At 39.5% G+C, this 23814-nt stretch overlaps 2 protein-coding genes and 1 long non-coding RNA gene across 4 annotated transcripts; 2 read left to right on the forward strand and 1 right to left on the reverse strand.

The window, feature by feature from the left end:
* Positions 1 to 40: 40 nt before the first annotated feature.
* CCNA2 (cyclin A2) lies at positions 41 to 7279 on the forward strand. Its single transcript, XM_061419266.1, has 8 exons — positions 41 to 1607; positions 2394 to 2637; positions 4118 to 4230; positions 4409 to 4632; positions 5253 to 5460; positions 5883 to 5996; positions 6499 to 6632; positions 6956 to 7279. The coding sequence occupies exons 1-8, from the start codon at positions 1401 to 1403 to the stop codon at positions 7002 to 7004; spliced, it is 1293 nt and encodes a 430-aa protein (XP_061275250.1). The 5' UTR covers positions 41 to 1400; the 3' UTR covers positions 7005 to 7279.
* Positions 7280 to 7621: 342 nt separating this feature from the next.
* Positions 7622 to 20436, reverse strand: EXOSC9 (exosome component 9). Of its 2 annotated transcripts, XM_061419264.1 has the most exons (12): positions 20264 to 20436; positions 19834 to 19928; positions 19073 to 19192; positions 18852 to 18954; positions 17803 to 17940; positions 15496 to 15578; positions 12511 to 12643; positions 11429 to 11517; positions 10615 to 10761; positions 9849 to 10033; positions 8099 to 8177; positions 7622 to 7769 (listed from the first exon to the last, which is right to left on the reverse strand). In XM_061419264.1, the coding sequence occupies exons 1-12, from the start codon at positions 20327 to 20329 to the stop codon at positions 7685 to 7687; spliced, it is 1323 nt and encodes a 440-aa protein (XP_061275248.1). In that variant the 5' UTR covers positions 20330 to 20436; the 3' UTR covers positions 7622 to 7684. The 2 variants fall into 2 exon arrangements, with proteins under 2 accessions (XP_061275248.1, XP_061275249.1); XM_061419265.1 differs by lacking the exon at positions 8099 to 8177 and having other exon boundaries at positions 20264 to 20432.
* A 21-nt stretch (positions 20437 to 20457) lies between these two features.
* LOC133249205 (uncharacterized) lies at positions 20458 to 22244 on the forward strand. The gene is made up of 2 exons (XR_009736869.1): positions 20458 to 20604; positions 21556 to 22244. It is a non-coding gene; the product is annotated as an uncharacterized LOC133249205 (long non-coding RNA).
* Positions 22245 to 23814: the final 1570 nt, after the last annotated feature.

Genomic DNA, 23814 nt, shown 5'->3' on the forward strand with positions numbered 1-23814 from the left:
TTTACTATATTTAAACAACCTTCATTTCTACATGGAACACAATTATATCTGCTGCTGCTGCTGCTAAGTCGCTTCAGTCGTGTCCGACTCTGTGCGACCCCATAGACGGCAGCCCACCAGGCTCCCCTGTCCCTGGGATTCTCCAGGCAAGAATACTGGAGTGGGTTGCCATTTCCTTCCCCAATGCATGAAAGTGAAAAGTCAAAGTGAAGTCGCTCAGTTGTGTTCAACTCTTAGCGACCTCATGGACTGCAGCCTACCAGGCTCCTCCGTCCATGGGATTTTCCAGGCAAGAGTACTGGAGTGGGGTGCCATTGCCTTCGCAATTATATCTAGGTCACTGGAATTTCACTACGTGCTTTTTGTTGGCTGCCATACCTTGGGGGAAAAAAAAGAGATAAAAGTTAATGGCTGTCTAGTTGAATTTCTTGTATATTAGTTTGTTACGTATATCAACAGTAATTCAAGGTGGCAGTTTAATTGCATCTTCATGAAGAAAAAAAGGATAAGACTGAAGAAGCGCGAAAATGGTAAGCGGACACTATAAGTCATCCACTTGAGTATCAATTACATAAGCAGAGTGTGAAATGATTAATGCACGTTAATACTACTGAGAACTTATGACGTGTAGATATTATCACCCCAGTTAACCGATAGGAAAACTGAGAATCAGAACATTGAGTAACTTGAACAAGACCACCAGGCCAATATGGCCGGATCCGATTTTAGACCTTGAGAAACTTCAGTCAAGCTAACTGGAGGTCCTAAGGCTAAAGGCCGGGTGGTGATGGTGTGATCTTTAAGTGATGTTTGACTCTGGGACCCCATGGACTAACCCCATGGTCAGGCTCTATGTACGGCCCACTAATAATTGCTAAAGTGTAATTCACTTTGTACTAGCGGCCGCCCCTACCCTAAGACAGGAACCGCTTAGCGGCGGTATTTAAAGCCACCATAAGCCTAGGCCCCGCCTCCCCGCCCGGCGCAGGCGTCCTTCCTTCTGCCGCCGTTCGCTGTTTCTTCGTCCCGCTCCGCCCCTGTTCGGGTGCCTTCGCAGCCGCCTTCATTCGCCTGCGACCGCGGCGCCCCGAGTGACGTCACAAGGACTGGCCCCTTTCATTGGTTCATTTCAATAGTCGCGGGATACTTGAACTGCGGGAACAGCCGCAGCTCCGGCGGGCTGCTCGCTTCATTTCGGGGGCGTCCTTGTCCCTCCACGCCCGGCAGTTCCTGCCTCCGCCTTTCTCAGTCTTCTCGGTCCTACAAGGTCCCGAGCGGACGGGCAGGCTGGCTCGGGCTGCGGCGGGCGGGTACGGCTGGAGTGTTCCTCGGCTGGTCGGCGGGACGCAGTGCACGCTGCTTGGCGCCGGGCTGATCCCGCCGCGCCCCCGGGAGCAGTGATGTTGGGCAGCTCCGCGCACGGGCCTGCGGCCCGCGAGGCGGGTTCGGCGGTAACATTGCAGCAGACGGCGTTCCAGGAGGACCAGGAGAACGTCAATCCCGAGAAGGCGGCGCCCGCCCAGCAGCCCCGGACCCGGGCTGGACTGGCGGTACTGAGGGCCGGAAACTCGCGGGGTCCAGCTCCCCAGAGGCCTAAGACGCGACGGGTAAAGCAATGAACGATATCCTCAGGAGGGAGGGCCGAGCCGGGGTTTTGCACGGGTTTAGCCGGCAGAGGAGAGTGGCGAGAAAGCATTCCCTGGGCTTTTCGCGGGAGGCTAGGATCTGGAGTCCCTTGATCCCTGGGTTTCTAGAGTGTAGGACGCCACATTACTCCCATTAGTTACTCTCCCATACTGTCCCTGACAGCGCTATGCGTTCATGCTGCCTCTCAGCTTTCCATTGGGAGTATTTTTCCATTGATAATGGGATCAAACCAAGCCCCACAACGTTGAGTATGATCTTTGCCCGCCTCCGCGCCTTTCTGCTTTAAACCCCAGGCGCTATTCCGACCTTATTTGTCTTCCCCATATGGGTAAAGAAACTACCTCTACTTTGGGCAAAGGTATAAAAAATACTTTGCTTTTGGTCAATTCCGCCATCTTACTGAATTTGCTCTGTTGCTCCACCCTGGGGTGAAAAAGGAAAACCACTTTTGTTTTTTGCCATCTCTGTTAAATTTGGCATCTTTCGGCCTGCCACTCCAGCCATCTCTGGCCTAGTTTTGCATAATTCCATTTGGTGTGACTCTGAAATCTTTGGTGTCACAGGAATGCCTATGACAAATTGAAGCATCTCTTTTTTCTCCAGCTACTCAAATTTCCTTGCCTGAACTTTGCCCCCAAAAGTTTTAATTTTCCTGATAGAGGATTTGGGACTATACTCAGCAGTATAAGGGGATGAAAGTAAAATTCCACTTAATAGGCTCAAAGCAGTTAATTATTTCATTGTAGGTTGCACCTCTTAAGGATCTTCCTATAAATGATGAGTATGTCCCTGTTCCTCCCTGGAAAGCAAACAATAAACAGCCTGCATTTACCATACATGTGGATGAAGCAGAAGAAGAAATTCAAAAGAGGCCAACTGAATCTAAAAAATCAGAAAGTGAAGATGTCTTGGCCTTTAATTCAGCTGTTACTTTACCAGGACCAAGAAAGCCACTGGCACCTCTTGATTACCCAATGGATGGTAGTTTTGGTAAGTTTTAAAGAAAACTTGAACAAATATAATTATTAAATAGGTTGGATTAATATTTTCCTTCTAAGACATTTTACCTGAGCCTTACTACATTATGAGTTAGGCATAATATAACAAGTTTAGAAAGGGTGTGACTTATCTCAGGACTCACAGCTAATCCGTGACCTGGTGACCTCCAAAAAGATTCTAATCCCATGCTCCTTCTGGTACACTGCTAGTCACATCAATTTCATTAGATCCCAAAGACTTAATTCAGAGAAGGCAATGGCACCCCACTCCAGTACTCTTGCCTGGAAAATCCCATGGATGGAGGAGTCTGGTAGGCTGCAGTCCATGGGGTCGAGAAGAGTCGGACACAACTGAGCGACTTCACTTTAACTTTTCACTTTCATGCATTGGAGAAGGAAATGGCAACCCACTCCAGTGTTCTTGCCTGGAGAATCCCAGGGATGGGGAGCCTGGTAGGCTGCCATCTATGGGGTCTCACAGAGTCAAACACGACTGAAGCGACTTAGCAAAAAAAAAAAAAAAAAAGACTTAATTGACCCTTGAAATATTTGCTTGGTTGGGAGAATATATTTCAGTTAAGACTAACTTTGTTCATACCATTTCAGAGAATGCCATCTGAGGATGCAGCTTTAAATATTGAGATAGCCAACATCCCTTCCAGCTCTAAAATTTGTTTCTGTAAAACCTGAGTGATTGTCTGATATCAGAAAGACAATTGTCTTCCTGTGAGTCAGAGTAACTGCTATGGACAGCTCTGTCTGCAGTTTGTGCTGCTTTACCATCAGGCTATGGGTTCACTGGACAGCTCACTGAATTCAATATCAGTTTTAGTTGTATAAATGAGAGGTATAGCAGAGAAGTACTTTGGATATACAGTAATTTGTGTATTATTTAAAATTTACAGCAAATTTTAACCTCAAAGTAAACTTTGAGCTGAAATAATAATGGATGACATTCATTGCCTCCAAAGATGAATTTACCAATCACCCATTGATTGTACCGTTAATATGTTTGAACTGCCCATGACAAATCTGATTTCCTCTTTAGCACACTTGTTAGCCCTGCTTCTAATTGTTGCCTGGATTATGCTTTGCAAATGTTAGACTTTGGGGTCTGCAAACTCTCTTGTGACAAATCCTAGATATTATCTCAAGAGTTTGGATTTTAACCTTGTTCTAACAGAACCAGTCTTCTATCATGCGAGGTGAATGATGGTTTAACTTAATAACCTGCTCCTCAAATTCATTTTCCTGTTAATGGTCTAATGATATTTTAATTAAAATCATTCCAAAACTAAGTAGACAGAGGTACTAAAATGAGAGTTAAATCTTCTATGTATTTTGTTATAAAAAGCTCTTTTAGTCGGATGAAATAAGCTCATTGGTAGTATGGGACTCCTTACAAGGACAATCATTTTTAGCTCTTAAGTCAAAACCTAAGTGAACTTAACTGTACTTTTGATTTGTCACAGAGTCTCCACATACTATGGAAATGTCAGTTGTATTGGAAGATGAAAAGCCAGTGAGTGTTAATGAAGTACCAGACTACCATGAGGACATTCACACATACCTTAGGGAAATGGAGGTAACTGCTCCCTGAATCTACTCTTTACACTGCTGTTTATTTACTGTGGGGAAATGAAATTAAGATGATGTTTTTAAATTCTTTAACTGCCAGTTAATTACTGTAATTATAAGTTTCTAGCATGTAGCTAGTATCTGTTAATGATAGAATTTCTAACTGCAATTTTAACACTCAACAGGTTAAATGTAAGCCTAAAGTGGGTTACATGAAGAAACAGCCAGACATTACTAACAGTATGAGGGCTATCCTCGTGGACTGGTTAGTTGAAGTAGGAGAAGAATATAAACTGCAGAACGAGACCCTGCATTTGGCTGTGAACTACATTGATAGGTTTCTTTCATCCATGTCTGTGTTAAGAGGAAAACTTCAACTTGTGGGCACTGCTGCTATGCTTTTAGCCTCGTAAGTCCAACTTGGTTCACTGGGTTAAAAGTGATTAGTATTTTTCTGTGTAGGGAAGAAATTGTGATTTAAAATACATATATTTGGCAAGTGTGATGTTTTAACATATAACACAAACCAGGACTCACAACTACTTGAGGGGTGATAGTGTAGATGAAACTATAAATTTAGGACATTAATTTGCCTAAATCGGTCTTTCAGGGCACTTGAACCTACAGACTGGCAAGATTTTAATACACTAGGACTAGGTTACAAAGTATGGTTCCTTCCACAGAAAAGTACCTTCTGTTAAATAAGCAAAAGCTTACCTTTTCCCCATTAAGATATGAAAACTAAAATATAAACCATTTTTAAAGAAATTTCCTACATTTTCAATTATTTGATGACCTTGCTCCCATCTTGGGAAGTCAGTCTCTCATTTCCTTGGACTTCAGTGGAAGACATATATATATGGGGCTTTTAATTAGCATTTATCCAATTTCAGCTAAAAATGGTCACGTATCAGTGGAAACAAGCAACTGGTTTCAGATTCATTCCATTGATTCTGCTTAAGGGATTTCAAGTTGGGATAAACAAGCTTGCTTTTCTTTTAGAAGGACTAATTACTTCTTTCATTGTAGAAAGTTTGAAGAGATATACCCGCCAGAAGTAGCAGAGTTTGTATACATTACAGATGACACTTATACCAAGAAACAAGTTCTAAGGATGGAGCACCTAGTCTTGAAAGTCCTGGCTTTTGACTTAGCTGCACCAACAATAAATCAGTTTCTTACCCAGTACTTTCTGCATCAGCAGCCTGCAAACTGCAAAGTTGAAAGTTTAGCAATGGTAAGTTCTTTTCATTCTGTTGAATGAAGATTCTGAGGTCACAAATGGGGCAAGCTCTAGTTTCATTATACAGTCTTGGCCAAGGAATATAGTATTCTAGGACAGATGAGTGCTGCAGCACATGAGAGCAAGCCCATCACTCGCAAAGGATAATGTAAACTGGGAAAGCACTGGGGACATGAGAATGGAAAATAAGTGGTAGCCAGAAGGGTTGTTCTAAAGGCTAGAGGAAAAATACAGGATGAGAATGAAGCAAAACAATGCAGTAGTGGATGTATTTAAAGATGTGACTGTGAAAATTTTTATATGGTTGCTATACAGCAGTCTTAAAAGACAGGAAAAAATTAGGTCAGAAAGGGAGGATTTGAGGTTTGAATTCCAGAGCTCTTATGATCATAAAGTTATTTACTTTTTCATTCCAGTTTTTGGGAGAGTTAAGTTTGATAGATGCTGACCCATATCTAAAGTATTTGCCGTCAGTTATCGCTGCAGCAGCCTTTCATTTAGCACTCTACACAGTCACAGGACAAAGCTGGGTATGTATTACAACATCTTCACACGTCTACTTTGTGATTTTAAATGCCTGTGCCAGATAAGTAACTGTCCTAGACAATTGATAGTTGTCTAAATGTACTGAACTGGAAGAGTTGTTCAACCATCTACTCTGTTTAAAGTGTCTTGTCTTAGAAAGCTTAGTTAATACTTGGATTTGAAAGATGTGCTTAAAGAATTTGGGCGACAAGGCCTGCCACTGGCAGGGAAAATCGTAAAAATTGAAGTCAGCAAAAAGGAGCTTAAGAAAACTGGAAAATGTTCAGTTTAGTTGCTTAGTCGTGTCTGACTCCTTGTGACCCTGTGGCCTGCAGCATGCTAGGCTTCCCTGTTCACCATTGGAGGTGTTAGCTAGGCTTCCCTGTTCACCATTGGAGGTGTTAAATACTGAAGTTTAACAAAACTCAAGCTTAATGCCAACTACTAACTTGTGTTTAGTGTCTGTTACAAAAACAAAGTCCAGTGGTTTTCTCCTCCCTCCTGCAGCCTGAATCATTAGTACAGAAGACTGGATATACTCTGGAAACTCTAAAGCCTTGTCTCCTGGACCTTCACCAAACCTACCTCAGAGCACCACAGCACGCACAACAGTCAATAAGAGAGAAGTACAAAAATTCAAAGTAAGAATTAACAGCAGTAGATATTACACAAGTTTGCTTTTCCAGGCTGTCCCTACAGTTCAGAGTTCCTTAATATTTTAACTTTTATTATTTAAGCAACTGCTCTCTTAGCAGCCATGTGTTTTGAGCTTTCTGTCCTACATTTGAGGGAGAAGAGGGGAGAGGAACAGGGCATGCATGCATGTTTGGGGGACCAGACTGGCTTTGTAAATATTAAATCAAGTAGGCAGAAATTTGTGAGTTCCTGGTATGTGTATAATTCCATGATCTGCTTCACCCAATGAATGTTGACTAAAAATGGATTTTTTTTTTCCTACTTACAGGTATCATGGTGTTTCTCTCCTCAACCCACCAGAGACACTAAATGTGTAACAGTGAAAAGACTGCCTTTGTTTTCTAAGATGTAAATCACTCAAAGTATATGGTGTACAGATTTTATCTTAGGTTTTAATTTTACAATCATTTCTGAATACAGAAGCTTATGGTCCAGTACAAATTATGGTATCTATTACTTTTTAAATGGTTTTAATTTGTATATCTTTTGTAAATGTAACTATCTTAGATATTTGGCTAATTTTAAGTGGTTTCTGTTAAAGTATTAATGATGTCAGCTGTCAGGATAATAATTAATAAATTGATTTGGAAAATTTGGTTTGTAAGTCAAATTTAATTTGAAGTAAAAATTTGACTTCAGGATTTCACTCAGAAAAATTCATCAGGACTGGGAAGGCTTCTCCTTCCGACACATAGGTGCTGACATTCACTTCCTTAAGGAACTGGGCCAGCTGTGACTTGGGAATAATCTGAGACTCTGTCAGGCCTGTGTACACACTATGAAAATACTTCTTCATTCGTCAGCTTTTAGTACACTTGACCTACCAAAATGACAGCTATTTAAAACCGGTAGAGTTCTCCAAACATTTAAAGCGTAATGTAAAAAACTGTATAAAGTAGATTTTATGATGGATTTGTGAATAAAATACTCAAGATTGTTAGCACTGAATAAATACCTTTTTAATAGTTATATACACAAATATACAACTATGTGAACTTTAATTGGCCGCTCTCTTCTTTTTTCTTTTCTTCACTGGCTTTTTACTTGGTGCTTTTACTTGTGTTGCACTGATGGTCTGTGTTCTGTGAACAAAGTAAATTAATGTTTCAAAAGTATTAGTACTATGAGCTGATTCCACAAATGGTTTTTACCAACCTTACTTCCTACACTGCCCCCTACTTTGGTGATCCAAACTTTACTTTTTCCAGTAGGTTGGATATTTACCAACTATGGCAAAAGAATACTGTAACCTTGAAAGGCACCCATGCAGATGTATAGAGAAACCATAGAAAGAACATCTGGATTGCTAATGAAAAAGGTGTCTGTTTAGAGGGTAAGATGACAATAAACCAGAGAGCAAGCCTCTAAAGAGTCTTGAGTACACATTTGAAATAAATCAGAAATTTGTTACCTTATTTTCTTTGGATTCTTATCTGGTTCTAAAATGATCATTTCTTCTTCTTCACTGTCTGAGAGCACTATAGGGGCATCTTTAAGAAAATGTTAGAGGAATTAGATTTCAGATAAAAGAGGCCCAGGTGGCATTTTGGCTGGAGGCTTACAGATCTGTTTGGTTCTTCCCTTCCCTGAGTTTATTCGTTGGAGTGCTGAAAAACCATGTGTGCTGCTTTCACAGAAAAGTTAGGGGGTAAGTCTATCTATTTTACAGATACAGTGCATCTTTTATAGAACTAATCTGGAAACAAGTCAATATGCCAAATGAATTCCTTGTGCTTTTTAAAAGATTTTTGCCAAACTCCTCCAGAAACTGTCAATTTAAATTCCAAAAAACAGTATATGAAGAATCCATTTCCTACAAATCCATTTCTGATCCACGTAAGAGTTTTCCATTTCTTCCTTTGTTCGTATGTGTGTGCTAAGTTGTGTCAATTGTGACCCTACGGACTTGTAGGCTCCTCTGCCCCTGGGATTCTCCAAGCAAGAAAACTGGAGTGGGTTGCCACTTCCTCCTCCAGTGGATCTTCCCCACCCAGGGATCGAACCCAGGTCTCTTAGGTCTCCTGCATTGGCAGGCGGGCCACCTATATATATAAAGGCATATATAGTTAAAAAAAAAAGTATCAAGCTGAGTAAGGATCCCAATCAATGGGTAATTTTTTTTTTTTTTTTTTTTTGGCCTTCCAAAATACCCAGTAGGTTCTCAGTAATATTTACAGGCAATAATCTTCCTCAAAGGCAGACAGGTATGTGCAACTATTTTCTCAGCCAGATTTAGTAACTGTCCTTTAGGTCTACCAACCTACTTTATGTCTACATAAATAATTCATGATAGAATTTGATTTTCCTTAAAATATCCACAGGTGAGAACCATTTCTATAGTTCTGTTGCTTTCAGGATGCCAGGAACATCTAGGAATACCACTGTTCATGCACATTTAGAATGTTGTGGGTTCTCATACAGCTCTATTATGGTAGCCCCATGTGGCTACTTAACTATATTAATAAAATTCAGTATTTGGTTACACAAGCCACATTTCACTGCTCAACAGCACTGGCCTAGGGGCTACCATGCTGGACAGTGTAGACAACATTTCTAACACTGCAGAAAATTGCATGGACAGCACTATTCTAATACATGTTATGATACTTCCTTTTTATATTTGAGGCTTCCCAACTGACTCAGTGGTAAAGAATCCACCTGCCAATGCAGGAGACGGGGGTTTGATCCCTGGGATGGGAAGACTGCCTGGAAGAGGAAATGGCAACCCACTCCAGTATTCATACCTGGGAAATCCCACAGACAGAGTCTGGCAGGCTATAGTCAATGGGGTCTTTAAGAGTCAGAAGCAACTTGGCGACTGAGCATGCACTAAAAACTATACAAAGAAAAAACAGCGTGCACAAATGGGGTTTAAGAAACTTATCCTTTTACAACTGGCCTGGATATATAATCAAAAAAAAATTTTGTGCCACTCTCCTCACATATCAAAGAATACCACCATTCTACAAAGAAAAGTATATTCTTAGAAAAGAACTGGGAGTTAACATTGCAGTTAGCCTCAACAGTTGAAATTTAAATTAACATTTAGTCCCTCTAAATAAGTAAATGCTAATATAAAAATAAGATTCCTAAGATATATATGTGTGTATATATATATATATATATATACACATTACATATAGCCATAAAGTGTCACATACCTTGGCTTCCAATATTAGAGACTTCTACTCCTGTGTCCATTTTCATACCATCAAGAATGATAGCTTCATCACTGCCACCTTCATCCTCGTCTTCCTTCTCAGAGTCTTCAAGATGACCCCAGGAGTTTTCTATTCCCTCTCCAATTTGGGCGGTCCCAGGAGTCCACAGCACAGGTTTAGAAACACTTAGCAAGTTAAGAAAACTAAATAACAAATACACTGCTATTTGATGCAGTGCTGAAAACAATTAGAATGAAAGTTCTCTTCTGTTAAGTCTGAAGTTCACCTCAAATTCTTAGAAAAATTAATGGCTATACTATGGATGGCTGAAGAATGAAGAAAAAAATGTGTAACTCAGGTTAAGATTTTATGGACAGAATGGGTAAAAAATATCAAGACACACCCTGGCTTGGAACATTTCAGTTGTAGTAATAAATTTGGTAAATGAATTAACTTTAAGAACAATGTAATGATGTATATATAGTGTTTGACTATGTCACTGAGATTCAAGAATTTTTCCAAAAGGAAAATAAAACACTGAAAGTTGTTAGAATATAAAATTTTCTGATTTCTGAGGATAGTTGAAGAGAAGGTAGATGTTACACCATCAATTTACCTCAACACTATCTTGTCTTGTAAATGCTTTTTTCTAACAGTGTTTTCAGAAAAAAATTTCAGTATGCACGCACTTCACACAGCCCTAATCATGCCACAAGTATTATAAATCTTGTTTTTACTGAGAAAAAAAATCACCCAGTAAAGATACACTTCTGAAGGAGGTTCAGCTTCAGAAATGATTTCTTCTGCTTTCTCTTCCACATCAGAGGTATCAATAGGGGCCTTTTCCATTTTAAATGCTGTAATCCTTTGATTTGCCATAGATTCTGCAAAGCCAAACTTTCCACCTTCTTTCCTATGTGGATTTTTTTAGGGAGTGGGGAGGGAAAGGGAGATTGAGATGGAAGAGAAGACAGGAAGGAAAAAAAAGTTAACTATTTTATCCTTTTGATAGATGAGACATTGGATGAGAAATTATTTGACTAACTTAATCTCACCCATTTATTTGGCCTATCAAGTGAGATAATAGAAAGCTACTATAATTAACCATTTTTTAAACCACGTGCCAAGCATGTGCTATGTGCTTGAAGTATATTATTCTCCAAACCTCAAACCAGCCCCACCAGGTAGGCAGTAACCTCCCAGACCACAGAAGACACTGAAGTGCCAAGACACAGCTATCGCTTAATGTCACAAAGTAAGAAGAGATGGGCATCAACCCCAGCTTGTGTTCTGTTAGTATAAGTTACCAGATTCTCTTTTTCCTAAGAAATGTTATTATTATTTTTTTTTTTTAAAGAAAAGCATTGTGTGGCCTTTCAGTACAGATTATGCTTGAATGGAATGCAATACAATAAACAGTTTGATCAACTTTCAAAAACATTAAGTACTATATTCAACTGAGACTATTAGATAAGGAAAGATTTGAGTGTAAAAATTGTATGGTTACGCTTGTGCAAGGAAAGTTGTTAACAGAAAAATTTATAACAAGACCATTCAATTCTAAAAAAAATTAAACTTACCTAACTTTCTGGTCGTTCTCCAAAGCTTTTTGTATTAGCTCTGTAATTTCCACTACTTTCACACCAGCTATTTTACTACATCTCAAAACCTATTTATAAAAGTGAATGCTATTATTTAAAGACAACAAATCAAAGAGTTTTCTTTAGCAAAACTAAAAACATAAGATTAGTTTTTCTACCATTGCAATTTAAGCCTTACTTTTTTTTCAAATTAGAAAATAATACAATATAAAAACACAAATTAAGGCAAGATGTAAGAGACTTTTAATTAAGGGAACTGACCAGAAACTTTTCTATGACAATGTAAGATACCACTAAAAAGGCCACATGTACACTCACTTCCTTTCTGTGAGTGATCCCTATCTCTGCTCAAGACAGAGCTGCAAAGTGTCCCCTCAGAAGCTTTCATAAAGCAGACTCCCAGGCCTCAGGGACCAGTGGTTCAGAATCTCTGGAAATAACATTTACATTTAATTTATACTACACAGTCCAAAGTATCCATATTGATCCTTACATTCTAACAAGAAGGTGCTGACATTAAGACTACTTCCTATTTTACAGATAAAGAGACTAAAGAACAAAAAGATGAAATAATCTGCCAAAGGTCAGTTAGTGTAAGGCAGAGCTGGAACTCCAACCAAGTAGCCTTTGTGCTCCTAACCAGCTGCACCATGTGCTACGCAGCAATCTATTTTCTAAAAGCCTCCACATGAACCTTATATGCAGCTGGATTTGAGAATTTCTGCCCACTGTACCCAAATCTCGAAAGTAAAATTTATACCTAAATCTACTTTATGACACTTAAAAAAAAATAGGGATATAAATCCCTCTCCTCACTGGGAAGAAGAGTATTCTTCTATGTAGAGGGGTTAGACTGTGGAGCACCACACACCGGGGAGGAAGGCAGGAAGGACCCCTTGTAGCATAAGGACAACAGAGCATAAGGATAGTCATGAAACCAGAGTCTAACAGAGCCTAGGATCAATCACGGAAAATACCTGTTGGATTTTACGCAAAAATCGAGAAAAAGCTTCTAAAACTAAGAGACCTATTCTTAATGGAACATCAATCAAAATACTGACTTGATCTTTTAGCAGCATTATCCCACCACTGGACTGGATGGTACAAATCTCTCGATGCTTATTCATGGCAATCACCAGCAAGCCATCCATTACACGTTCTTCTCGTTCACTAGGATCCACCAATAAGTATGTTCTGAAATGAAAGTTAAATGTACCTGAACAAATGTGATACTGAGTGCTTGTCAATTTTTTTAAATTGGATAATTATTTACTGTGTTGGTTTCCACCATTTACCAACCATGTATCAGCCATAGGTATGCCTATGTCCCCTCCCTCCCACCTCCCAGCCCATCCCACCCCTCTAGATTGTCAGGGCACCAGATTTGAGCTCCCTGTGCCACACAGCAAGTGTCCACTGGCTGTCTAATTTTACGTATGGTTAAGTCTATGTTTCAAAGCCACTCTCAGTTTGTTACCTCCCTCCTTCCCTGTGTCCACAAGTCTGTTGTCTGTGTCTGCATCTCCATCACTGCCCTGCAGATAGGTTCATCAGTACCATCTTTCTGGATTCCATATGTATGTGTTAATATATGATATTTGCCTTTCTCTTTCTGACTTAGTTCACCCTGTATAATAGGCTCTAGGTTCATCCACCTCATTAGAATTGTTAAATGTTTTTCCTTTTTATGACTGAGTAATATTCCATTGTGTATATGTACCACAGCCTCTTTATCCATTCATCTGTCAATAATCATCCAGGTTGCTTCCATGTCCCGGCTATTGGAAATAGTGCTTTGATGACACTGGAGTACATAATGTCTTTTTCAATTATAGTTTTCTCAGGGTATACATACATATATATATATATATATATATATATATATATGCCCAGTAATGGGATTGCTGAGTTATGCGGTGGTTTTATTCCTCATTTTTTAAGGAAATTCCATACTACAGTAGTTGTATCAATTTGCATTCCCACCACCAATGCAAAAGGGTTCCCTCTTCTCCATACCTTTTCCAGCATTTATTGTCTTTAGATTTTTTCATGATGGCCATTCTGACTGGTGTGAGGTGATACCTCATTGTAGTTTTGATTTGCATTTCTCTGGTAATGAGCAATGTTGAGCATCTTTTCATGGGTTTATACGCTATGTGTATAGTAATGAGCAATGTTGAACATCTTTTTTTATGTGTTTATAAACCATGTGTATATCTTCTTTGGAGAAACATCTGTTCAGATTTTCTGCCAATGTTTTGATTGGGTTGTTTGTTTTTTTGGTATTGAGCTGAATGCTGCTGCTGCTGCTAAGTTGCTTCAGTCATGTCTGACTCTGCACAACCCCATAGACGGCAGCCCACTAGGCTCCTGTGTCCCTGGGATTCTCCAGGCAAGAACACTAGAGTGGGTTGTCATTTCCTTCTCCAATGCATGAAAGTGAAAAGTGAAAGTGAAGTTGCTTAGTCGTGTCCGACTCTTGGCAACCCCATGGACTGCAGCCCACCAGGCTCCTCCATCCATGGGATTTTCCAGGCAAGAGTACTGGAGTGAGGTGCCATTGCCTTCTCCATTGAGCTGAATGAGCCGCTTGTATAGTCTGGAAATTAATCATTTGTCAGGTTTGCTACTATTTCTCCCATTCTGTGTCAGTTTTAAGACAATGGATATTTTTAAAAGATTTGTTATTGTTCAGCCAAGTCATGTCTGACATGAGCTGTAGCCCACCCAGCTCCTCTGTTCATGGGATTTCCCAGACAAGAATACTAGAGTGGGTTGCCATTTCCTACTCCAGGGGAATCTTCTCAACCCAGGGACTGAACCCACATCTCCTGCACTGCAGGCACCTTCTTTACCACTGATCCACTCCGCCTGCCAATGCAGGAGGCATGGGTTCAATCCCTGGGTCAGGAAGAATCAGGAAGATCCCCTGGAGAAGGAAACGACAACTCACTTCAGTATTTGTGCCTGGAAAATCCCATGGACAGAGAAGTATCAATCTAATCACACCATTTTTAAAAGCCAGCACTATAATAACATCAAGAGAGTGTATGCAGGTCTGAGCCTATGAATTTGAGTCACTTCAATGTGAAGAGACAACAGAATTATTAAAACATTAATTTGGTTAATTTTAAAGCTTCCCTAATATTCTGTACTTTGAAATTCTTTCAGATTCTGCTTATTGCTCATTAAAAAAATGCAAAATATCTCAGGAATAATTTTTAAGATACTGATCACATATTAAAATAATATTTTAGATACACTAAGTAAAATAAACTATATCAAAATTAATTTTACCTGTTTCTTTTTATTTTTAATGTGCTACTAAACCTACATATATGGCTTATGTAGTAACTCTACTGGACAGTGCTATTTCCCTTTAATAAAATTCAGTGACTGAAAGATGAAAGCTTTTCTCCAATTCTCAGTTATAAAATTGCTAAAATATTTATACCTTTGTTTCTAAAGGTATATTAAACTTAAGGCTCAAGTTTTCATTTAAAGGCACCTAAACACCATTTAAAGGACCTAAGATTTCAGGTTTTCTGTTGTAGGAGGAATTAGCAGTGAGTTGTGAAGAAACTGCTGGAGAGCTAAAGGAACCTAGATTTTTACCCATCTGTGAACCATTCCCCCTTGTGACCTGCTCTTATCCTATAACTATTCCATCTATTATGTTCCTCAAATATACTCCAAAGTCTTCTTCCATTAATCCATAGTAAGTCTCACCCACGCTCCAATTAGAACCTAATATCTATATCTAGGAAATCTACACTAACATGCTGTGGTAAACTCATAAATTTCTAAGTAATCCATGAAAAGAAAAACGTCAAGTCTCTTCGTTTAGAGGAGAGTTTATCACTTCTGTTGAGGAAACTCTCAGTACTGAGCGTTTGTCAACTAATGCTCTTACAAAGAAAGAGAAGAATTATAAAGTACTTTAATATTAAAGGAAGGATTTGTTCATTTGCCTATGGCATATTTGAATGGAACAAAAAATTTCTAGCTTCATTAATAATTTTGGCCATGATGAGGATGAGACTTACCCTTGCTGGAAGAAGGCGAAACTGACACAAATGGGCATGTGATGGATGCTCAATGGTACAGGATCACGTTCTTCAAGTGTATACTGTTTGAAAATAAGTTTCAATAATTACAGTCCCTAAGTTATAAACATACAAAAAAATCATCTTGTACATCAAGTATTAAGGTAAAAGATGAAATCCCTTTAATCCTGAGTACCTAAATAACTTCTTTTGCAATTACCTGTTTGACTTTGCCATTCACCTTTCTTATAACTTTATGTATTTGTCAAAAAGGTTTATTGAGGTATAATTCACATACCATAAAGTCCACTAATTGTTAGTAAATAATCCACTTTCTAGTAAATATACCAGTTCAGTTCAATTCAGTTGCTCAGTTGTGTCCGACTCTTTGACCCCATGGACTGCAGCACGCCAGGCCTCCCTGTCCATCACCAACTCGCGGAGTTTACCCAAACTCATGTCCACTGAGTCAGTGATGCCATCCAACCATCTCATCCTCTGTCATTCCCTTCTCCTCCCGCTTTCAATCTTTCTCAGCATCAGAGTCTTTTCCAATGAGTCAGTTCTACGCATCAGGTAGCCAAAGTACTGAAGCTTCAACTTCAACATCATAGTTGTGTAATTATTACCAAAATCCAGTTTTTTTTCAAACATTCTCATTACTCACCTCAAATCCTTTTAGCATGTCTGAAGTTGATCACCCTCACTCCCAGGTCAAAGCAACCACTGATTTACTTTGTCTCTAGAAATCTGCCTTTTCTGGGCATTGCATGTAAGTGGAATCAATTTTCCATCTCCTGCATCTGCCTCCTTTCAACTGAGCCTGTTTCATCCACCTTGAAGTACACATGACATCAGCAGCTTGGTCCTTTTTGCTGTGAAATAATATTCCACTGTGTAGATATACCATACTTTGCTTTTCCATTCACTAGTTGGTGAACATTTGGACAGTTTCCAGTTTTTGGCTATAGCAAACAGTGTTGCTATGAACAGTCACATAGAAGTCTTTGAGTGAATGTATACTTTCATTCTCTTTGAGTACACTCTTAGGGACAGAATTGGTGGGCTGTATTAAGTTTACACTTAACTTTTTAAGAAACTGCCAAACTCTTCCAACATGGCTGTACCACTTTACCACCATCAATATCTGTTGAGTATCTTTTTTAATAAATAATTAATTTACTTAGTTTGGGCTGTGCTGGGTCTTTGTTGCTGCGTGGGCTTTTCGGGGGTTACTCTCTGGTTGTGTGGGCTTCTTGCTGTGGTGGCTTCTCGTGTTGCAGAGCACAGGCTCTAGGCGAGCAAGCATCAGTAGCTGCAGCGTGTGGGCTCAGCAGCTGCAGCTTATTGGCCCCAGAGCGCTGGCTCAGTGTCTGTGGCTCGGGGGCTGAGGTGCTCCGTGGCCTGTGAGATCTTCCTGGATCAGGGATCGAACCTGTGTCTCCTGCACTGGCAGGCAGATTCTTCACCACCCAGCCACCAGGGAAGTCATTTTTTAATAAGTGTCTTTTTTGCCTACTAATCATACTATACTCTCTTACTTCCTTATACCAACTCCTTTCTCTAAAGCAACATCTCCATTGTTAACAAAACTTTGTCTAACATCTCTGTCTTTCAAGAGTCTGCTCCAACTTAATTCCTAAAAATAGCATCATAAATGACAGCTTAGAGAATCTGGGCATCTGATGTTTCCTTTTGTAAATTCAAAAATCAAACTATCACCACAGTGCACTTTCACTGTCCTAGCACATAATTTATATAAATTGAAATTGAGATACTCTGTACACACAAAAAAGGACAATGGAAATAGTCTAAGTCCATGATTTTTGAAATGTGATCCTTATACCACTACTATCAGTATCACCTGGGAACACTGTTAGAAGTACAAAGTACATCCTATCCCATCCTACTCTGAGGGTGGACACTAGCAATATGTTTTAACAATCATTCCAGGTGCTTCTGATGGCTTTTGCCACAGAATAAGAAAAAGCATCTCCCTGTGAAAATACTGAGAACTGTATATTTCTCACACACCCCCTAAGCATAAGCCAGCCACTTTATCTAATGCTCAATCCAGTCTAGTTCTATTTTAGAACACCAAGACAGCCTGTACTTCCATCGACAAAACTTCTGTATAGGAGATTTAAGAGATTTCAAGGGCAATTATGAGCACATGTAGTTTTTGCCTTGTGAACAAATTTTAGAACATATCTAATTGCCATTTACAACAAAACTCCATTAAAAACAAGTTGTCCTGCACATCATTCATTCTTAAGAAGGAGCCTGGCTCACATCATGGGAGCTTACCAATGTTACTTCATCTCCTTGGACAGAGACATCAGGCCTTCGGAAGTGACATAAGGCTACAATTGCAGCAATGCTGGCAGCATCGATAATATTTCCATCATGATTTAATAAATGTAGGTCCACACGTATTTGCCAAACCTAAATGTGAATTTAAAACAAAAATAAATCCTAAATGGTCACAAGCACAGATTATTTATAAGGAAAGATAACACTGTGTGCAAATTTTTCTCTTGCTGTTAAAACATGCCTTTATTCCTTCCAATGTACCAGTAAAAACATATTTAGAAAAGTATTAATCCAGACCAACACCTGAAATACCAATAGTTCACCTTTCTATGAGTCATTTGATGACAGTAAAATATATACTCCAACTGAACAGAACCACCCTTATGTTTAGTACTAAGATTTCCCTAACTCCCAAGACTAACATATTTTTATTGTCTCCTAACTTAAAAAACTCAAACACTTAGGTTCCTGGACAATATTTATGACAACCTTACAAGTACAGGAAGTATAATATTCAAGTATGCAACGTGGAAAGATTAAAGTGACTTCTCTGAAGCCAAAAAGATGGTTAAAATACCCTAATCAAGAATGAAGTTTTAATATTATTAAGCAGCACACTACGTTGACAGTAATATTTCCAATGTCAGACTACCAGTGACTCACTATGAGGCCTGTGTGGGTCAATGAACTCATCCAAATCAAGGATTTAATCAGATCTTTAGTTTTTCATCCATAAAAAAGGAGAGTATTACCTGCTTCCATCAACTCACTTATAACATAAGAAAGAGACATGAGAATATGTAAAAACCACAAGTTCTTTGAATAAAGAATTTGTATACAAATCTAAGCTGCTGTTTTCACCAATGTTTTTTGTCCCTCCAAAGAGAGATTCTATAGAAAGTTCTATAGACAGCACTCCGTAACATCTGAAGTGAACCAGAAAACTGAATTAACTGAAGCTCTGACAATGAAAGTACAGGTAGAGAGATCCACAAATCAACAGCACTTATCCCAAGATTAAGAATTTTGGGTATATTGCCCACCTTTTCACCAGCAACAACACAGAGAGATTCAGTATCTATACACTTCGAATTTCTTAGACATCTTTCCAAGAGGCGATTCAACTTCACCAAGAGATCTGACTGCCTGTGAAAACAGGAATGGGCTAATGTCATGAAATGTAATACCAGGCGTTAAAACAATAGCTCATCCCTGTTAGGCTTTCCTCTGGTTAAAGTAGTTTTTTTAAAAAAGATTTAAATACCTGCCAGGTTCAAAAGCTGGAGCAGCCATCTGAGAGAGTTCAAGGTTAAAAAAAAGAATACCTTCTGTTGCCCTATTGAGTTTTGGAGAAACAAGTTCACAGGAAACCTGTCCAAGAACTCTGCAAATACAAAGTGCAAATCTGTTAACTAAATATTCAGTATGATATATCCCTATGGTTGAAGTTACAAAGTACAGTAGTAGAATACATACAGAAATTAAACATATACAGGCATACCCCGAAACATCTATTACAATATTTAGTATTCCACAGATTTTTAAGCGTCAATGACCATTACTCCTCTTTTCACAAATATTTAGTGATACAATCGGACATGCAACCTTGAGACACCTTAAGTTTTCATACGGCATAGTTCACCAACATTATCTGACCAATACCTCCACAATTTCCAAATGAACATTAAAAATCAAATTCTCATGTCACTCGGGAAAAGAAGCAAAGCAGGCCCTTCTCAATGACAACAAATGTAAGGAACAAATTCAGTGCAATCACTGCTGGCTGCATATATGATTCACAGAGATCAGAAACAACCACGTGTGGCTCGTGTTGACAGAAAATATATTCATGATTAAAAATGTAAAGTGTAGTTATAAAACTAAAGTCCTACATTTAGGAAAATATACTAATTTGGGGCAGCTAAACAACATACTGTTCAGACTTCTTATCTGCTTTGTAAACTGAGCCAATAAAGTTCTTTTAAATTTCTCCCTATTGGGCTTATACCTAATTTGAATTGTTACCTTGTTTTCCCAAGCTCCACAATGCAGCACCCATAATCTGTTCCAAATGAAATCTTGATGTTCCTATAATCATAGGTTTGTCTGCCATCCAGCCGCTGTAAGCAGAACATTCATTCGTTTATTCCTAATACAAATATCTATTACTCTTTGCTAGGCAGGCCCCGGGCTAAGGACTTAGAGGTAAGTGTGATACTAACTACTCCACATAGGAGAATGGAAACTAAATGCCCGGGTACTGACAGTCGCTGGCATGACCCGAGCCTTGAAAAGACCCCACCTGAGCCATATAAATACTGGGGGCTTGGGGAAGCACCGGCGGCTCCTCCTGGGGCTCCCCGGGCCTACGAGAGCTAAGTCTAAGCATCCAGGCCGGAAGGCTGCGAGCCGCCTGCAACCCAACCGCTGACGCAGCGCTAAATTCCCAGTTTACCTTCTTCTCTTCAATGGCGCGGAGTAGAAAGCGGCGCTCGCAGTTTGACAGTGGCGTCTCCTTCATGCTGTCGAATCAGGAGACCAACAAGTCCTGGAATCTGCAAGGAAAACAGAACTCGAACCTCTTCACGCGCGCCCAGCTCGCACCGCGGCGCAGAGAATTGACGTCATCAAAGCGCGGTGGCTGAAGCTGGGAAAGCAGAGGCTAACGGGGCGTCGCTAATGCGCAGGCTCAAAGCAAAGTTATGCCATCCTGACTGAACTCTTCCTGCTGACTGGAGAAGCAAAAGGAGGCGGAATTCAGAGAAAACCGGAAAGATTTGTTTCTTTTAATACAAAGTAAGCGAGAAAAGGACCCCGACAAAACCACCAATGATAGAAATTAATATCAGTAGAGCACTCTCACACTTCTATCTTCAGTTCTAGCGGAGTAGACTAGAAGGTATTATTGCTACTTTACAGATGAGGAGGTTGAGATGTGGCTACTAAAAAGCTGCAGAGGCAGAGTTTGCTGCACATTCATTGGAGAAACACTGGAATTGGAGAAACGCCGTTAAGTAAAAAGTAGGGGAAGGAAGAAAGTTGAAATGGTGAATTAGGGTATTACCGGCTGACGGTGTAACCTCGTAAGCCTTGAAAAGCTGACAAGAATTGAGAATATTCGCAGTTTGTAACTAATCGTGTTATACTTACCATTGACTGAAACAAAATTTTCTGTTTATTTCTTACAGTCTCCCCAGTTATTTTAAGGTATTAACCTCCTTTTATAGCAGGCGTAGAGGACTTTTGTGTGTTCGTCTGCCAACCACTTGGCTTTTGGGGAGAGACAGAATCAAGAAGTACAGATCTTCCTCCACTTAGGGTAGAGTTATGTGCAGATAAAGCCATGTTAAGTCGAAAATACATTAATACACCTAACCTAAGAATGTCATGGCTTAGCCCAGCCTGCCTTAAACTTTGCTCAGAACACCTACATTAGCCTGCAGTTGTGCAAAGTCATCCAACACAAAGACTACTTTATAATAAAGTGTTAAATATTACGTATAATTTACTGAATATTGTCCTGAATGTGAAAAGCAGAATAGATGTATGGGTACAGAACGGTTGTATCAATTGTTTGGTGGTTTAGTCACTTAGTCGTGCCCAACTCTTGTGACCCCATGGACAGTAGCCAGCCAAACTCATCTGTCTGTGGGATTTCCCAGGCAAGAAAACTGGAGTGGATTGCCATTTCTTTTTCCAGGGGTTTTCCTGACCCAGGAATCAAACCCAGGTTTTCCTGCATTTCAGGTGGACTCCTGGATGGCCAAGGGAGCTGTGGTTGCCACCAGTATTCGACATGACCATGGAGTATCGGACTACATATCCATTGCCTGGGGAAAAGATCAAAACTCATAAGTATGGTTTCTACATATTGCTTTCAAGCCATGGAAAAACTGAAAGTGGAACCATTGTAGTCCAGGACCATCTGTAGTTAAAAGCAGGATTCTGACTGAGCCCAGATTCTGATTCTGCCCTTTAATTGTTCTGTGACCTTCACCAATGTAGCCTATATATTTCACTTTTACTCATCTGCAAAATAGCAATGATAAACTTACTGATTATGAGAAAAACAGTTTAGCACATGTCAAATGCTTGGAACAGGGCCTGGCTTGGAATTGGGCACTAGTATTCACGTATTACTGTTGTTTTATTTGCTTTAGTAATAGGCAATGTAACTCCTACACAGGCTCCATTCCACTTCTGTCTCCTCTCAAGTGTGTTTCCCTAACAGTGATAGTCTCAATTTATACCACTTGTAATAGGTGTACTCAATTAATTACTTGTATTACTTGTGAGAGCTTCTTGTGTCCTAAGAATAATTCAAGAGCTGGGATAAACAGGGTGGACAATCTCCTGACCCTTAAAAAAATGTATATTCTCTTTGGAGGAGATAAACAATTAAAACACACACAAATAAAACAGTTCCACATACTAAATGTTATCTGAGGAGTCTGTTTTAATAGGGCTAGGTGCTGGAAGAGGTCACTATGTAGAGGTGACATCTGAGTTAAGTAAATCATTCATGATGAGAAAGATCAGCCAGAATATCATCTGCAGGAGAGAAAAAGTCTTTCAAGAAGAAGGACCCATGTGAAGCAAGACTGAGGTAAGGAAGAGCTTGACATTGTTTGGAGACAGAAATTGTGAAGAAGGGAATTGAACAGATCTTATATCTACACATTCAGATAGCTGACTGAGTTTTTAAAAGGGGCAAGACAATTGCAGGATATAGGTCCTTTAAGTTCTTTAACAACACAGTTCATGTTTATAGCTTTGCAACAGAACTCTTAGCTACTAAATATATCATTTAAATCTTTGGGTCATTTTAGTGGGCATTTGGTAATTTCTCTTTCTTGTCAGAAAGGATATAGGCCTTTACTGAAATAGTCTGTCCTTTCCTGGAAAACAACTTGGTGGTAGAAAAAGAATGGACTTTGACTTCAGATAATCTTCAGATCAAATGGACTCTAGGTGAATTAATAATCCTTCTGAGCTTCAGCTTCTGTGTCTTTAGGTTGGAAACAATTGCTTTGTGTTAAGTGGTCTGAATGAAAGCCTCTGACATGTTTTTGACATAATAGCTATTCAAATTGTTAGTTTCCTTCCTTTTTTGATTTGGCAAGGCTTTGCATGAAACTACCCCAATACGCCATATCTGATCGCTATTCTGAGATTGCTGCTTCAATACTTTGCCTATGCTTACCTACCTTTCCCCTGTGCACCTTCCACTTTTGTGTCATTTCCATCATTCCTTCCTTCTTTACTATTACAGGATTGTAATTTTAGCACTTGAGCATTTGCCTTTTATTGGAGTCAATCCAAAGGTGTATAAGCCATTTCCACCCCCATCCACATACCATAATAAAATATATTTACTTCATAACCTTGTTTTTAGTAAGAAATTTTTGAAATGCCCAAGGAATATATTTGTTTGCTTTCAGGGGGGAAATTCCTTTGTAATTTGAGAAGAGATTCAGATAATGTTGTACATTCTGCTCCTTAAAAAGAATCAGTTTGAGTCAGTATTTTGACCTAGATGATCCATCTAAATATAACCTGGTTTTCAACAAAATCTTTCAGTATAGATCTTCTCTCCTCTTTATTGGACATCTGTTGCTTTGTCTGATCAGCATTCTTCTGTTTCTTGGTAAAGTGCCTTTTCCTGACCCTACGTGATTCTGGTGTTATTGTTAAAAGCAGGCATGGGTGTGATCAGGCCCTGCTAATTGTGGAACCCCATCCGCTCTCTCCTCATTGACTGTACACCCAGGCCGGGCCAAAAAAGTTCCTCTATCAGTCTTGAACATGTGAACTCTGAGAGACAGTAGGTCTTTCCTTCTCTAGGATTATAAATACTAAGGTTCATGAAAGTCTAGAACTATGAAGGGCCATCTTGCCACCACAGGGAGAGAACCTGTTTGAAGATATTCTCTAGAAGAGAGAGAAAAGTAGATCCTTTATGTAGAAGTAGCTTGTACCAATTTTTGGACTTACCAGTTGTGAGTC

Source organism: Bos javanicus, chromosome 6, assembly GCF_032452875.1.
Source record: "Bos javanicus breed banteng chromosome 6, ARS-OSU_banteng_1.0, whole genome shotgun sequence".
Classification (NCBI taxonomy): Eukaryota; Metazoa; Chordata; class Mammalia; order Artiodactyla; family Bovidae; genus Bos; species Bos javanicus.

Excerpts from the sequence above, each read along its gene's own strand:
- CCNA2 (XM_061419266.1), top strand. The coding sequence starts at position 1,401 with ATGTTGGGCAGCTCCGCGCACGGGCCTGCGGCCCGCGAGGCGGGTTCG. Across the intron at positions 1,608-2,393 it reads AGAGGCCTAAGACGCGACGG|GTTGCACCTCTTAAGGATCT; the intron begins GTAAAGCAATGA and ends ATTTCATTGTAG. Across the intron at positions 5,997-6,498 it reads CAGTCACAGGACAAAGCTGG|CCTGAATCATTAGTACAGAA; the intron begins GTATGTATTACA and ends TCCCTCCTGCAG.
- EXOSC9 (XM_061419264.1), bottom strand. The coding sequence starts at position 20,329 with ATGAAGGAGACGCCACTGTCAAACTGCGAGCGCCGCTTTCTACTCCGC. Across the intron at positions 18,955-19,072 it reads CCAGCTTTTGAACCTGGCAG|GCAGTCAGATCTCTTGGTGA; the intron begins GTATTTAAATCT and ends CTGTTTTCACAG. Across the intron at positions 15,579-17,802 it reads AAGGAGATGAAGTAACATTG|TATACACTTGAAGAACGTGA; the intron begins GTAAGCTCCCAT and ends ATTTTCAAACAG.